The 14,439-nt window shown below is 39.1% G+C and overlaps 1 protein-coding gene across 5 annotated transcripts in view; it reads left to right on the top strand.

Annotated features, from left to right (window-relative positions):
- UBE2F (ubiquitin conjugating enzyme E2 F (putative)) overlaps window positions 1-14,439 on the top strand; it is a 47,812-nt gene that overhangs the window by 6,613 nt on the left and 26,760 nt on the right. For 4 of the 5 annotated variants that reach the window (XM_069465632.1, XM_069465624.1, XM_069465614.1 and 1 more), the window contains 2 exons: window positions 4,900-4,929; window positions 6,159-6,224. The exons of the other annotated variant lie outside the window; for it this stretch is intronic. In XM_069465632.1, coding sequence (XP_069321733.1) covers window positions 4,900-4,929; window positions 6,159-6,224 — 96 coding nt within the window. The remainder of the gene's footprint in view (window positions 1-4,899; window positions 4,930-6,158; window positions 6,225-14,439) is intronic. 5 annotated transcript variants of the gene reach the window in all.

Raw genomic sequence — 14,439 nt, 5'->3', positions numbered from 1 at the left:
TAGTTCCCTCCAGCCTTTTATAAGGCACCGTTCATAAGGGCAGAGCCCTCATGACTTAATCACTTCCGTAAAGACCCTGCTTCTTACTACCACCACAATGGGGATTAAGCTTCAACATGAATCTTGGACCCATTCAAACCATAGTAGGCGCTTTATGGGGTGACTTTTGTTTGACTTTTGCAAAGCCTTGCCAGGTGAATGCTTCACTTTACCCAAGAAGAACCAGACTCAGAGAGGTTAGCAACTTGCCCAGGTTGCAGCTGTATTGGTGCAAGACAGCCTGACCCACAGCCTGGGGTAGGACAGGCTCTGGGGGAGCGAACTCAGCAAGCAGAAACTGAAGGAGCAGGACCGAAGTGCAAGTCCACAAAAGAGAGAGCTCAAGGAGGCTCTGAGTCTCTTCCACAACTCCTGCCCTGCTCAGGGGTTCACCTGGGGGCTCTCAAATGGCTCCAGGGCCTGGCAGAGCCCAGGGGAGCCCACTGAGGCACACCAAGCTGGACTCTCTTCTGACTCCAAGGTCAGGAGATATCTTTGCTGGGTTGAGAGGGCCCAACTAAGGCTCTTGACCTTATGAGACCCATCAAGGAGAGGAGCAGAACTAACTCCTGAAGTCACTGTTGCTGTCCTACCGGGGTACTGGTGATTGTCAAGTTTCGGGGCCCAAAGCACTTGTAATTAATGGCAGTTAGAGCTCATTGTAAACTCCGCTCGACGTTTGCTCCCTCCATCTGCCTCAGTCTGGCTGGCCGGGCTGAGTGGTGAGTAGTTTGGGCTTGGGGTGGAGGTTGAGTAAAGAGAAGGGTGGGCTGGGCCTGAGAGAGGAGGCTGTAAACACAGAGTGTGGAGAGACTGCTCTGATGGTTGATGGTTGCTTAGTCTGCACCAGAGTGCTTCTCTGCTCAGCTTGCCCTTTGGGTCACTTCTTGACCCTTGTAGAGTCTGGCTGTGGTGGCCTTCCGTCCCCTGGGCCATGACTGTGGAAGTGGTGGGGGGACGGGGAGGCCTCCGTGCATGGGCAAGGGCTGCCCCTCAGGCCTTCCGTGCCTCGTCAGCAGCCTGTCTCCTCACGGCGCTGGCAACTGAGGCATTCCAAAGGTGCTGTGGATTGAACTTGTGCCAACTCCCCACATTCATATGCTGTGCTCTTCACCAAGGCTGCTGGCGTCTCAGTGCCAGAGCATACTCGTGGCAGGGGCACTGCAGCCCTGCAGGCAAGGTGCTTATGTGGCCCCCATTTCCCAAGCACCCCACGTGTGCCCTGCCGAGTGCAAGGTGCTGAGCTCGGAGGGCTGGGGCAGGCTATACAGACCCCACTAAGAAGAATGTGCAGGGTCAAGGGACAGGCAGTGAAGAACCAGCCCTGTGTTATGCGCGACCCAGGGTAGGCGGAAGTAAGTCTGTGCTGTGTGGGGGCCGTTGTGGCGATCGGGTGGATTTTGCAATCTGATATTTCAGTGCAGTCGTACTTCAAGTGGGCCCTGTGGTTTGATCTTTAGTTAGAAAGGAAAAGAGTCTTAATTTCTCAGAAGGAAGTTGTGCAGCCACGGAATTGTGCAAGGTGCCAGGTTTCTGCCAGGAATGCTGGGCCACTGAGTGGTAGAAGTGTTAGCATCTTGGAAAAGGTGAGACATTAGCAGTTTAAAAATAGCTGTAATTTCCTTCTACCTTGCAGGTGGGGTAGTGTCCTTCAGGTGGTGAGGGTATGCAGGGCAGGGCTGCAGCCAAGAGGCCTCCAAGCTTGCAAAGCAATTGGCTTGTTTTTTTGGTCATATTCTTCTTGTTTGTCTCCTCTAAGGTGATAACTATGGATGTTAGTGAATTACTATTTGCCGTCATTTGAAGTGCAGAAAAACTACGTGTCATTTGTGACAACTCCCTAATTGGAACACTGCATGAGAATGCCTGGCTTGTTTTATATTCTGCAATGGGCTGAATAAATGCCGAGCCTCTTTATTGAAACCTTGTCCCTTAGGATTGTGTTCCTCGCCTGCAGGGGCCCGACTGTGGTGGGTGTCATCAGTAGGCTGGTCCCCAGTTTTCCTTACCTTCGTCCTCCTTCCCTGAATGAGCTACACTGAAGACACAAATGCAAGCATAAACCTCATCTTGGAATTTAAATTCTTTTTTTTTTTTTTTTTTTTTAAGACAGGGTCTCACTCTGTCACCCAGGCTGGAGTGCAGTGGCCTCATCACAGCTCACTGCAATCTCAAACTCCTGGGCTCAAGTGATCCTCCTGCCTCAACCTCCTGAGTAGCTGTACAGGAATGCACCACCACACCCAGCCTAAGTGAATATTTTTAAATGTACACACCACCAGAGAAGACCGCCAAGAAGATAGACTCCCAGGCTTGCCTTTAGTCACAGAACTTGTTCTGTTTCCAGTCACAGCAAGAGGATGATGAACTATTCTTCCTCTTCTCCCCACACCCAGCTCTGCTGAAGAGATTTGCCCTTTGTCTCAGTGTGAGAACACTCGCCCTGCTAGAACATGGCCTGTGTTGCCTTGGCCCCACAGGGAAGCAGCTGTGGGCCCCCTCCCTTTCCCTGACTCCTCCTCTGCCCCACTCCACTTTCTGGGTGCCCATGTCACATACTCGGGCCCCAGAGCTAGTGAATTTAATGGGCTGCCTGTCTCTACCCAGATGCCCAGTTGCTTCATATAAAGAACTGATATCAGAGGCCTGTGGGTCTCCCGAATGCTGAGCCTTGGAGTAGAGCCCTCAGCCAGCCTTCCCACTCCTCCAGCTTTGTTAGCGTCTGGCCTCCATCACCCCTTCCTCTCATTTTAAGGCTAAATAATGTTCCCTTATATATACTGTATATACTATAATTTCTTTATTCTCAACTGTTGATGGACACTTAGGTTGTTTCCATATTTTGCCTATTGTGAATAATGTTGCAATGAATATGGGAGTTGAGATATCTGTTCCACATACTGATTTCATTTCCTGTGGGCATCTGCCCAGAAGTGTGATTGTTGAGTCATAAGGTAGTTCTAATTTTACTTTTTTGAGGAACCTTAATACTGTTTTCCATAATGGCTGTACCAGTTTACATTTCCACTGTCTGTGTATAAGAGTTCCCCTTTCTTCACATCCTCACCAACACTTGTTAGCTCTCCTCTTTTTCATAGTGGCCATCTTAACAGGTGTGAGGTAATATGTTGTTGTGATTTTGATTTGTATTTCCCTGATGGTTAGTGATGTTGAGTACCTTTTCATATAGCTGTTGGCCATTTTTATTTCTTTTTTGGAGAAATGTCTAGTCAGGTCCTTTGCCTGTTTTTAATTGGATTATTTATGGGTTTTTTTTTTTTTGCTGTTGAGTGTGAGTTCCTTATATATTTTAGATATTAATCCCTTATCAGATACATGATTTGCAAATATTTTTTCCCAATCCATAGACTACCTATTCATTTTGCCAATTGATCCTTTGCTGTGCAGAAGTTTTTCAGTTTGATATAATCCCACTTATTTATTTTTTGTATGGTGTAAGATAGGAAGCCAATTTCATTCATTTGCACGTGGATATGCAGTTTTCCTAGCACCATTTATTGAAACAGCTATCCTTTCCCCATGGTATTTTCTTGGTGCCCTTCTCATAAATTAGTTGACTGTGCTTTCATTTATTTCTGTCCTTTCTGTTCTCTTGGGCTATGTGTCTGTTTTCATGCCAGTACCATGCTGTTTGATTACTGTAGCTTTGTAATATATTTTGAAATCAGAAAATGTGATGCCTCCCCTTCTTTGTTCTTCTTTCTCAAGTTGCTTTGGCTATATGGGGTCTTTTGTGGTTCCAGACAGATTTTAGAGTTTTTTTTTTTCTATTTCTATGAAAAATGCTATTGAAATTTTGGTAGGGATTACATTGAGTATGAAGATTGCATTGGGTAGTATGGACATTATAACAATATTATAAAAATTCTTCCAGTCCATGAAGATGGGACATCTTTCCATTTATTTGTGTCATCTTCCATTTCTTTCATCGGTTTTTTACAGCTTCCAGTGTACAGATCATTTATCTCCTTGGATAAGTTTATTCCTAAGTATTTTATTCTTTTTGATGCTATTGTAAATGGGATTGTTTTCTTAATTTCTTTTTTGGATAGTTTGTTGTTAGTGCATAGAAACACATATGATTTTTGTGTGTTGATTTTGTATCCTGCAACTTCACTGAATTCATTTATTCTAATAGTTTTTTTGTGGAGTCTTTAGAGCTTTCTACATATAGGATCATGTCACCTGAAAACTGGGGTAATTTTACTTCTTCCTTTCTGATTTGGATGCCTTTTATTTCTTTTTCTTACCTGATTACTCTGGCTAAGACTTTCAGTACTACGTTGAATAAAAGCGGTGGGAGTGGGCATTTTTGCTGTGTGCCAGATCTTAAGAGGAAAAGACCTCAGCTCTATAATCTATAATAGGCTTGTGGGGGGTTTGCAGCTTTGTCCTGCAGAAGGGTGCTGGGCCTGGCAGCAGTGGCCAAATGAGTGACTGAGAGAAGAGGAACTTGGGTGGTCTAAGGCCCCAGAGGGAGAGGACTGGGGCCAAGAAATGTGGCTACAAGGAGGCAACTTGAAGGTCTGGGAAAAGACATAGGCACAGATACATATAAGTCATATTTTGAGGGGAGTTGTTCTACTTGGGGAAACCATTTTCAAAAACACTATAATGACTGTTTACCTATAAATAATTTCCATTTGTTGGCATTCTGCAAGTCACTTTGTTTATCTAAAAGCTGCTAAATGGCTAAAAGTCTAACCTGTAGACCAAATTTCAGTTTGTCCAGTTTTATTTTTTTTTTTCTTCTGTGTTCTAGGGGAAATTGCCAATTTAGAACTGGTGATTTTGTGAAGTAATTGACTAATATTAACAATAATTTCTTTGTTTCTACAGAGGTTGCAGAACTTGAAGCTAATTTACCTTGTAAGTATAGCATCCCCAAATATTAAGTACTAATATTTCAGTCTGTCTGAAAGAGACATTTTTTATTTTTTGCAGAGAAACCTCTATAAACTTGTATGTACAGAGCTACAAACTAGCTCTGAATAGTTACTAAGCAGCACTGCTACAGGGAAGTTATTTTATTGGCCTTTGTAGGTATTTTAGGGAGATTATTAAACAGTAAAGATTTATTCTTTGGTGGCTTCTTGTTTCCCCTTTAGAACAATGAGTGGCACACTTTTGGAAAGCATGGCTTACTTGTACAAGTTGGTTTAGATTTTCCCCTCTGATTGGGAGAGAAGGTTGGAGAAAGAATGAAAAGAAAAGGCACATACCATGTTGTTTTAATAAAGCAACAGACGCAGAAACCAATCCCTCTGAAACGTGGCCCACCAAGAAGAAAGAAATTATCAAGATGGATTAAAACACAATAAAACTACTGAAAAGAACCCAGACTTTTAAAGGTCAAGAAAAGTTAAGTTCTAAAAAAGAAAAGGTTAAAAGTCAGGTTTTTTAGTTCAATGCAAATGCTTTATTAAAACTCTAGAATTGGCCAGGCGCGGTGGCTCACGCCTGTAATCCTAGCACTCTGGGAGGCCGAGGCGGGTGGATCGCTCGAGGTCAGAAGTTCGAGACCAGCCTGAGCAAGAGTGAGACCCCGTCTCTACTAAAAATAGAAAGAAATTATATGGACAACTAAAATATATATATACAAAAAATTAGCCGGGCATGGTGGCGCATGCCTGTAGTCCCAGCTACTCGGGAGGCTGAGGCAGTAGGATCGCTTAAGCCCAGGAGTTTGAGGTTGCTGTGAGCTAGACTGACGCCACGGCACTCACTCTAGCCCGGGCAACAGAGTGAGACTCTGTCTCAAGAAAAAAAAAAAAAAAAAAACCTCTAGAATTAGGCTTTTTCTTTACATGTAGGCATGGGCTCTTAATTTTTAGTGACCATTTAAAGATTGAAGGAAAACATCTCAATTTGGAATTAACTAGTAAAAGACCATAGGGAGAAAAACACATAACAAAAACCACTGGTTTGCAATTTTAGCGTCTTGGCATAATTATTATCAAACAAATAGCAACCGACTTATTCCATAAACCATATAAGCCCCTCCAGCACTGCTAACTTTGTGTGTGTTCAAAGGTTAGCCTCAATATACCGACTGTTGCTTGCTACCAGACCTTCCTGATGTGCGGTTTCTTTTGCAGGTACATGTAAAGTGCATTTTCCTGATCCAAACAAGCTTCATTGCTTTCAGCTAACTGTAACCCCAGGTAATGTTCTTACATAAAGTGTTAAAGTGACTTTCAAACAGCAAATTTTAAAGGCTGCCCAAATCTATAACCTTTGGCTTGATTTGTCCTCTAGCTTTTTTAAAGTTAATATAGTAATAACCATTTTATATGAAGACAAGATATATGCTTTGTAGTCAAATAAAATGTAGTAAAGTGAATTTGAGGCATTCAGTGTATAATCTCAATAACTACATGTAAACAATGACAGTTGAGGCTGTGGGTGTATAGTGAAGACGGTGGGCTTTGAAGTCGTAAGTAGGTTCCCATTCTGCCCCCTGCTTAGAAGCAGCGTGACCTTGCTTAAGTTGCTTAACCTCTTAGTTGCAGTCCACCTGTCTACAAAGTGGGGATCAAATGGGACCTATCTCATAGGACAGTTGTGAGGATTAAATAGATAGTGTGGGCAAAGCACTTTAGCCCCGGGTCTGGCACACAGAAACAGACGGAAGATCACCGGCTGTCCCCGGTGGGACTGATAAGTGACTAATCTCTAAGCTGCCCCAGGGTGGCAACTTATTTCTCCTCAAACTGGGCAGCAAGAGGAGGACTTGTGTTTTTTCTAGTTACAGGGCAACTCCGAGAGTGCAGATTCCCACACTTCCCAGCCTGCAGTGTTAGTGTTGGACAGCGGGTGGTGACCAGCCCATGCTGCTGTGGGGAAAGATGGAAGGAGGACACAGGGAGCTAACAGGAGGGAAGGAAGTTTTGTGGTGGAAATATAGGGTGTTATTTTATTTGCAGGATGGAAAGGGATGAGAAACTGAGAATAATGAGTCACTAGCCAACTAAAAAGTAGGGGAGAATAGAGAATTTTGGTAAGTGATAACAGGCCCCTGAATAAGCCCTGGCCTTGTCTCTCTGTGGTAGGATGGGTGTTTTCCTGTGGAAGATGTTTTATAACAACAACACAAGATATCCCACTTTCAAAATATGCTTGAAAACTTTTTCAAATTCCATTTTATCTGTGTGGTGGTTCCCCAAAGGGCTCTGGGACATATGTGAGTATAAATTCAGTCTGGTACCGGTTCCCCTAAGATGAGGAGAATACTTGGATATTGTAGTTAATTCTGGAAATGGAGCGTTCTGTACGCCTGACGTCTATAGATAAGTGAAGTGAAGGACTTTAAACTCCGAAATTTTGAAAACTCTAACCATCCTCTGGCTGCCTTCTTAAAACACGTTGCACATTCTGCTGTTTTTAACGAGGGTTATTGAGCACACGCTGATGCTTTCTTGGTGACTCAAGGTCATTGTTATGGATATCGTTTACTGTACTGTTAAGTAATGTAGGGTATTTTCAGAAATTATCGTAGTGCTTAAGAGTTGCTCTCCGTGTACTAAATAACCCCAGACTTGTGTGTTTATAGTGAAGTATTTCCTTCCCTCTGCCTTTGTAGGGCACTTTAATGGCTGTCTGCCCCACCCTTCCCAAGCACGGGCTTTGTGGTCCTGTGCCACTCAAAGACCTCAGTCGAGTTTTCCAGTCTTGTTTCGACCACATGATCGGGTTTCTGTCAAGTCTAACCTCTAGATGAATGTTTCTTTCTTTTTTCTTCTTCATTTTTTTTAAACTGAAATTTTTTACTGAATCACATGAATGTTGTGATTATTGAGATTATGCATATGACAGCATCTTTGATGTTCTTATAATTGTTCTTGAAAATGGAGCATAATTGTTAAAGTTTTTCAATTATTCACTGTTCCATCAGATAAAAAAGTAACTTGTGTTTTGGTGCCTGTAAATACTTATTAGCATTTATATTTTTCATAAGTGCACATGAGGGACATGATTATCACGTTGAGCTGTGTGCCCAGCGTGCTGTTTAGATACTTATATCTGCCCTTACTTTGTGGTGTCAGTGAATCGGAAAGCTGTGGTGGTTCCTGCCCATTGTTTATTAAAAGGAATATGACCGAGATCTGCTATCCCTAAAAACTTGCCTCATTATCATGGCTTTAAGGGAAACTTTTTGGAGTCATGCTCCTCTTAGAATTGAAAAAAATTGGCTGAGCAAGGTGGCTCAAGCCTGTAATCCTAGCACTTTGGTAGTATGAGGCAAGAGAATTGCTTGAGGACAGGAGTTCCAGACCAGCCTGAGCAACATTAGCGAGACCCCATCTCTACAAAAAATTTAGAATAATTAGCTGGGCATGGTGGCGTGCATCTGTAGTCTTAGCTACTTGGGAGGCTGAGCAGGAAGATTGCTTGAGCCCAGGAGTTTGAGGTTGCAGTGAGCTATGATGATGTCACTGCACTCTACTCTAGGCAACATAGCATATATATATGTATATATGTACATATATATATATATCTCGCAATGTGCCTAAGTAATAAAGTTTTAACAATGCATGAAGCAAATCCTTTTGAAACTGGCTCATTTGCAGCCAGTCATCCTGGGGTTAGGTCTGAAAACTTGCTAATACATATGATCTGGGTGTTATGGAAGGTCAGTGTGGAGGAATTGTATCTGCATTTTCAGCTCAAAGCTCTTCTTTATGGCTCTTGTTCACACTTGGTAATATTTTCATATTTTTGTTTGTTTTTGGAATGGTCACTCATGCTTGGGAAGTTTGTATATCTTCTTTTGTGAAGTACCCAAGTCTTTTGTCCCTTTTAAAATCTTTTATTTTGTGGGATTTTTCTCTATGGGAATACAAGTCCTTTGTTAGATTCATGAGCTAGGAATATTTTCTTGTGTAAGTCCTTTGTCGAATACATGAGCTGTGAATATTTTCTCCCATTTTCTGACTTTTCTACTCATTTTCTGGTGCTGTCTTTTGTTGAGAAAATTTTAATTTTAGTGATGTGCAATTTATCAAATTTTTTTTAGGGTTTGTGCTTTTTAAGACCTGTCCAAGAAATTTTTACTTACTCCAAGGTTGCAAATACGTCCTCCTATGTTTTTCTTTGGAAGCTTTATGATTCTAGGTTTTATGTTAAAAAAAAAAAATGGTCCATCTTGAATTGATTTTTGTTTATGGAGTTAGAGGTTCAGGTTTATTTTATCTGTATGGATATCTGTCCGTTTCAACAAAAAGACTTTCCTTTCTTCATTGAATTACCTTAATACCATGGTCAAAATGTATTGACTGTATATGTGTAGGTCTGTTTTTTGGACTCTCTTCTGTTCCGTTGATCTCTGTGTTTAGCCTTAGGCCAGTACCACACTATTTTAATTGTTATAGCTTTGTAGTATAGTACCTATTTTGAAACACTCAGTGTAAGTATTTTGATATTCTTTAAAAAAATTGTTTTAGCTAGTCCAGGTTCCATTTCCATTTCTATTTTTAAATCATCTTGTACATTTTTACAACAGAGGCTGCTGGGATTTTTATTGAGACTATGCTGACTCTGTAGACCAGTCGGGGGAGAAATTACTTCTTAGTAATAGTGAGTCTTCCAATACATGAGCATGGCAAATGTCTCCACTTATTTAGATCTTCTATAATTTCTCTCAGCAGTATTTTGTAGTTTTCAGTGTATAGATCTTGCAAATACTTTGTTAAATTTATCACCAAGTATTTCATGTTTTTTGAAGCTATTGTAAATGGTGTTTTTTCAATTTCAATTTTTAAGTGTTGCTACTATATAAAAATGCAATTGATTTTTAAATATATTGATCATGTATCCTGTGATTTTGCTAAATTCACATATTAATTCTAATAGCTTTTTAATGTATTATTAGAATTTCTATGTCCAGGATCATCACATCTCTAAATAAAGACATTTTTTCTTTTTTGTCACCGGTAAGTATGCCTTTTATTTCTTTTACTTCGCTGGCTATGACCTCCAATACAGTGTTGAACAGTAGTGAGAGCATTTATCTGTCTTGTTCCTGATCCTAGGGCAAAGTGTTGTTATTCATTAAATATGATGTTAGCTGTAGGTTTTTTGTATGTGCCCTTTATCACATTGAGAGTTTCCCTTTTTTCCTGGTTTGCTGAGAGTTTTTATCATGAATATGTGTTGAATATTTTCTGTATCAGTTGAGATGATCATATGATTTTTCTCCTTTATTTTGTAAATATGGTGAATTATACTTAATGATTTTTGAATATTGAACCAGCCTTGTATTCTTGTGATAAACCCTACTTGTTCATGATGTATTAACATCTCTTTTAAAAAATACATATTGCTGGTTTCAATTTGCTAATACAGTATTTTGTTAGAGAATTTGTGTCAATATTCATGAAGAATGTTGGTTTGTATTTTACTTTTCTTGTAATTGCTTTGTCTGATTTTGGCATCAGGGCAATGCTTGGCTGATAAAATAAGTTAGAAGTGTTCCTCCTCTATTTTCTAAAGGAGTTTGTAAGTCTGTTTTGCTATTTTTTTCTTTCGAGGAATTTGTCACTTAAGCTGTAGAATTTATTGACATAAAAGTTTGGAATATTCTCTTATTATTCTACTAATGTCTATAGGATCTATAGTGATGTCCTCCTTTTCATTCCTGATAAGGTAATTTGGGGCTTCTCTTTTTTTCTTAATCAAGTTAGCTAAAGGTACATACAGTTGATTTTTGAAAGAACTAACTTGTTTTTTCTCAGTTGTTTGCCCATTTCATTGATTTCTGCTCTTTATTATTTCTTTCCTTATACTTTGGGTTTAGTTTGCTCTTTTTTGTCTAGCTTCTTAAAGTGGAAACCTAGATTATTGATTTTTTAAAATAATGTTTTAAAAAGTAATGTTGATTTTGAGGTGTAAGTTACATTCTTTTATTTAGCATAATGCTTTTGAGATTCACACATGTTGTTATAGTAATCAGTATTTTGTATTTTTCATTGGTAAGTTGTATTCTGTTGTAGGGATGCATACCAATTTATTTACCCATTCACCAGTTGATGAACTTTTGTGTTGTTTCCACTTCGGGGACATTGTGCATAAAGCGGCTATAAATTTTTGTGTGCAGTTCTTTGTTTATCAGTGTGTTTTTATTTCTCCTGGGTAAATACCTAGCAGTGGAATTACGGGGTCATGTGGTAAGAGTAAGTTTAACTTTGTAAAATACCACCATTAAGTTTTTCAAAGTTGTGCATTCCTGCTAGCAATCAATGAGAATTTCAGTTACTCTCCATTCTTGCCAATAGCTGATATTGTCATTCTTTTCACTTTTAGCCATTCTAGTAGGTAAAAATACCTCATTGTAACTTTAATTTGCATTTGCCTAATGGCCAGTGACATTGAGCATCTTTTCCTGTGCTTGTTTGCTATCTGTATATCTCCTTTGTTCAAGCGTCTATTCAGATATTTTCTCTATTTAAAAATTGGATTGCTTGTCTTATTAACTTGTAAGCTTTCTTTATATACTTGGATATAATTCCTTCATCAGATACGTAGTTTTTCTAAAGTTAATAACATCCTTTTTATTAATGTTACATATAGGAAGAATTCTGATTAGAGACTTCTCTAGCTAGAGTATAAATCACATATAGTTATGTGTGTATTCATCTAAATCTGTTTTAAAATGTATTGATCATTACATTACTCATGTTTTCTTCATTGAACATTTAATTTATAAAAATTTCCTAATTGGTACATGATAATAAAAGTGCAACTTACATTGAGTCATAAAATTTTAATGGATTTATCCCCATCACGTTTGGTTAGGGATCATTCTTAGTTTTGTTTCAGAGCTTTGCAGTCACAGAAGGAAACATTTCTGAATGCATCGTAAAGGAAAATCCCAATTCAGAGCAAAGAAATGTGATTGGTAAGCCTGAAACCCATGGTTCCACACATGCACTTTTTGGAACAACGTTTAAAGAATCATGGGGATTTAAGAAGATCTGGACGTAGAGCAGAGCAGCACAGCAGCAGGCCCGTTGGCTTGACCAGCGTCCTGATGATGTCGTAGTTCACTGCTACTGTGTCAAGGTTTCAGACGCATAAAATATGTACCCTCATCCCTGCATTTTTCATTTCAGTATAGAGAAAGCCACTATGGGGGAATAAATTTGAGGAAGAACATGTTTTTTTTTCTGGTACAATCTTTCAAATAATCCTAAAAATACAGATGGTAGTTCTCCTCTTTGGATGTAGAATAGAAATGTGACGTGAGCTCTTAAAACATCAGTTATCTCCTGAAGCATCATCATAACTTTGGTCAGGAAAACCTTCACTGTGCTTTTCTTGCTCCTTCCAAGAACTCTGCTGGTGTGATGCTTTTTTGTTTATTGTGCCTATTGAGGGCCACCCCTGTCATCTCATCACAGATATATCTGATCTGTTCTTACATGGGTCTCTGTCCCCTGCCTCGAACATAACTTTCGAGTCGAGTTCTCTTGTGGGATGCTCAGGCTTCCTAAGTTAGTGTGAAATGAATTGTTTCAAAAGCATTAATTTTTATGGTTAAAAATATATTTTGGTGATCACCAGTGAAATGTATATAATGTGTGTAAAATCTCCAAAAATGAGACGGTGTTTAAATCTTAAATTTTTGTCATTTAACAAATTACCAGCATTTTTCAGTTTCCTGTTCTCCTAGTGGTGCCTTTTATGTGGCATAGGCTTTTTATCTTTTTTAAAAATTGTGGTTACTGAGCTGTAATTTACAGACAGTAAGTTTACCATTCTTAGATATATAGGTCTCTGCATTTCGACAAACATACACAGTCATGTAACCACTACCACAATCACGGTATGGAATGTTTCCATCACCTCAGAAAGTTCCCACAAGCCGCTTAGTAGCCAGTCTCCTCTCTCCATGGACATGGGCACTTCTCACAGCTGGAAAATGTAAGGAAATGGAATCTTCTCTGGAGCCAGAAAGGGACATAGCCCAGCCAACACCTTGATTTTATCCTAGCAAGACCCATTTTGGACTTCTGACCTACAAAAGATAATAAATCTGTTTTGTTTAAGCCACTGAGTTTGTGGTAATTTATTATAGCAGCAGTGCAAAACTTGTCCTAAGAAATCTTTGTCTAAGAAATACAAAGATTTCCTCCTTTTTTTTTTTTTTTTTTAAGTAGAAGTTTTACTAATATAACTTTAGGTTTTTCAATTAGGTCTATGATCCAGACTGAGTTAATTTTTGCATATGATACAAGATAAGGGTCTAGTTTCTGTCCATTTTCTATCTCTTTTCGTGTGTGGTTGTCCAGTTGTTCTAGCACCATATGCTGAAAAAGCTATCTTTTCCCATTGAATTACCTTGTACCTTTGTTGACATTACTTGGCCGTATGTGTGTGGGTCCATTTGTGGACTCTTTTCTGTTCCATTGTTCTATATTATGCAAATGCCACTGTCTTGATTACTATGGCTTTATAGTAAGTCTTGAAATCCCATCATGTGACTTCTGTCTCCTTCACCTTTGTTATACTTTTTCAAAATTATTTTGGCCATTTTTGGTCCTTTGCTTTTCCACATACATTTTACAATCAACCTGTCAAATTCTATTTTGGGGAAAAAAAAACCTGCTGAGATTTTGATTGGGACTGCATTGAATCTATTGTAGATCAGTTTAGGGAGAATTGTCATCTTAAATATTGCATCATTCATGAACATGGTTTATATCTTCATTTTCAATTTTCCATTGCTAGTACATAAAAATACAATTGATTTTTGTATAGTGATGGTAAGTCCCACAACCTTGATAAACCTGCTTTTAGTTTTAGTAGCTGTTTTGTAGATTCCTTAGAATTTTCTATGTAAACTGTCATGTCGTTTGTGAATAAAGACAATTTTATTTCTCCCTTTCAGTCTATATCCTTCTATTTCCTTTTTTGCCTTATTTTACTCTCTTAAGACGTCCAGCGTAATGATGGGTAGAAGTGATGAGAGGGATATCCTTGCCTTGTTTCTAATCTTAGGGGATGCTATCAGTCTCATCATTAAGTACACGGTTAGCTGTAGGTGTTTGTAGTTTCCCTTTATCAAGTTGAGGATTTGTTTTCTACTTCTTGTTTGCCAAGAGTTTTTATCATGGATAGATAACATAATTTGCCCAATGCTTTTTCTGTATCCATTGAGATGGTCATACAATTTTTCTTTTTTAGTCTGTTGATATGGTGACTTACATTGATGGATTCTGTTTTCCAAATGTTGAGCCAATCCTGCATTTGTGAGATAAACCATAATTCATCATAAGTTATGTGTTAATGGCTTAATTTATTGATCAATTTGATATGCTAATATTTTGTGAAGAATTTTTGCATCTGTCTGTGAAAGAGGTTTGTCTGTAGTTGTAATGT

The sequence above is a fragment of the Eulemur rufifrons genome, chromosome 1 (assembly GCF_041146395.1).
Source record: "Eulemur rufifrons isolate Redbay chromosome 1, OSU_ERuf_1, whole genome shotgun sequence".
NCBI lineage: Eukaryota > Metazoa > Chordata > Mammalia > Primates > Lemuridae > Eulemur > Eulemur rufifrons.
The sequence above is the reverse complement of the archived record's forward strand: the minus strand, read 5'-3'. Positions and strand labels throughout refer to the sequence as shown.